This window comes from Oryx dammah, unplaced genomic scaffold (assembly GCF_014754425.2).
Source record: "Oryx dammah isolate SB20612 unplaced genomic scaffold, SCBI_Odam_1.1 HiC_scaffold_25, whole genome shotgun sequence".
Taxonomy (NCBI): Eukaryota; Metazoa; Chordata; class Mammalia; order Artiodactyla; family Bovidae; genus Oryx; species Oryx dammah.
In genome coordinates this window covers 76,627,083-76,628,810 of record NW_024070209.1, presented here as the reverse complement: position 1 = coordinate 76,628,810, position 1,728 = coordinate 76,627,083, and the positions used below count along the sequence as shown (strand labels likewise).

General features: G+C 40.6%; 1 protein-coding gene across 1 annotated transcript; it reads left to right on the top strand.

Annotated features, from left to right (window-relative positions):
- The first annotated feature begins 621 nt into the window (after positions 1–621).
- Positions 622–1,423, top strand: LOC120851628 (elongation factor 1-beta-like). Its single transcript, XM_040224544.1, has one exon. It carries the CDS (start codon positions 699–701, stop codon positions 1,374–1,376), a length of 678 nt encoding a protein of 225 aa, XP_040080478.1. The 5' UTR covers positions 622–698; the 3' UTR covers positions 1,377–1,423.
- Positions 1,424–1,728: the final 305 nt, after the last annotated feature.

Below are 1,728 nucleotides of genomic sequence, written 5' to 3'. Positions count from 1 at the left end.
GAAAACTGTCTTAGTCCCCAGGGATCATTTGCACCAGGTTAGACTTTTAGACCAGTCTCTGAAATCATCATCACTGTGTCTGACAATTACAGGGACCCAAATTCCATGGATTATTTTTTTTCTCCAGGTCTAGTTTAAGGATGTTTAAGGACTACTTTAAGGATGACACCAACAAAAATGAACTTTATCTGCTTGAGAAATACAGTATAGCTCCCAGGGACCCTGTGCTGGCAACTCAGAGGATCTGAGCATGTGTACATAGCCTCTAGTTAGTCCAGACAGACCACAGAGATCTGCTCTGGCAGAACATCTAAAACTTTTCAAAACATGTGAATTAAATGCCTAATACAATATGTGACAAGCAAATAGGGAGGAATGCAAGTGACTTCTGTTTCTAGTGGGAGGAAAGTGTATAAATAAATAACTGCACACATGCAATATGCAAATTGAGAAATGCATTATGCTGGTTAGGGTTTATAGTGGAATTAGTAACATATTGGGCTAGATAAAAAGTTTCATCTAAGCTTTATGGAGAATGTGATTCTAGGAGGAGACTTCTAGAAGGGTTGAGAGGTCATCAGATAAATCAGGAAGTTTAAAATATTACAAAAGGCCTTTTTTTCCTCTTAGTGCTCAGTACTGACCAGTTGCGCACCTCTTTTCCTCCACTATCTCCCAGTTCTTGATTAGTTGTTGCCATGGGTTTTGGAGACTTGAAAAGCCCCACTGGCCTCCAGGTGCTCAATGACTACTTGGCGGACAAGAGTTATATAGAAGGGTATATGCCATCACAAGCAGATATGGCAGTATTTGAAACCATCTCCGGCCCACCACCTGCCGACTTATGTCATGCCCTCCATTGGTATAATCACATCAAATCTTATGAGAAGGAAAAGGCCAGCCTGCCAGGAGTGAAGAAAGCTTTGGGCAAGTATGGCCCTGTTAATGTGGAAGACACCGCAGAAAGTGGAGCTACAGATAGTAAAGATGATGATGACATGGGTCTCTTTGGATCTGATGAGGAGGAGGAAAGTGAGGAAGTCAAGAGGCTAAGAGAAGAACGCCTTGCCCAGTACGAGTCAAAGAAAGCCAGGAAACAAACAGTTGTTGCCAAGTCTTCCATCTTATTAGATGTGAAACCTTGGGATGATGAGACTGACATGGCAAAACTAGAGGAGTGCATCAGAAGCATTCAAGCAGATGGCTTAGTCTGGGGCTCTTCTAAACTAGTTCTGGTTGGGTATGGCATTAAAAAACTTCAAATACAGTGTGTAGTTGAAGATGACAAAGTTGGGACAGACATGCTGGAGGAGCAGATCGCTGCTTTTGATGAGTATGTACAGTCTATGGATGTGGCTGCATTCAACAAGATCTAAAATCCATCATGGATCAGTGTCCATAAATAAAAGTTTGAAAGACAAAATAATAATAATAATAATAAAATAGATAAAATATTACAAAAGAAATGCAGAAAAAAAAATAGTCTTGCACAGTGCAGTGGTACCTCTCTGACTATTGGTGCTTTGAATTCCCCCCACCCCAGCCTGATTCACATATTTTTCTCTTTTGTGGCAGCTTTCATTCATCTAGCACAATGTAGCTTATGAATATTTACACATGTTGTCTCATTTGATCTTCTGGCCACCTTCAAGTTGTTTCAGGTTTAGGAAAGACTGGTCAAGCACTGCAGAAAATTATCTGAGTGATGATTTTATCAGCTTCTTCAAG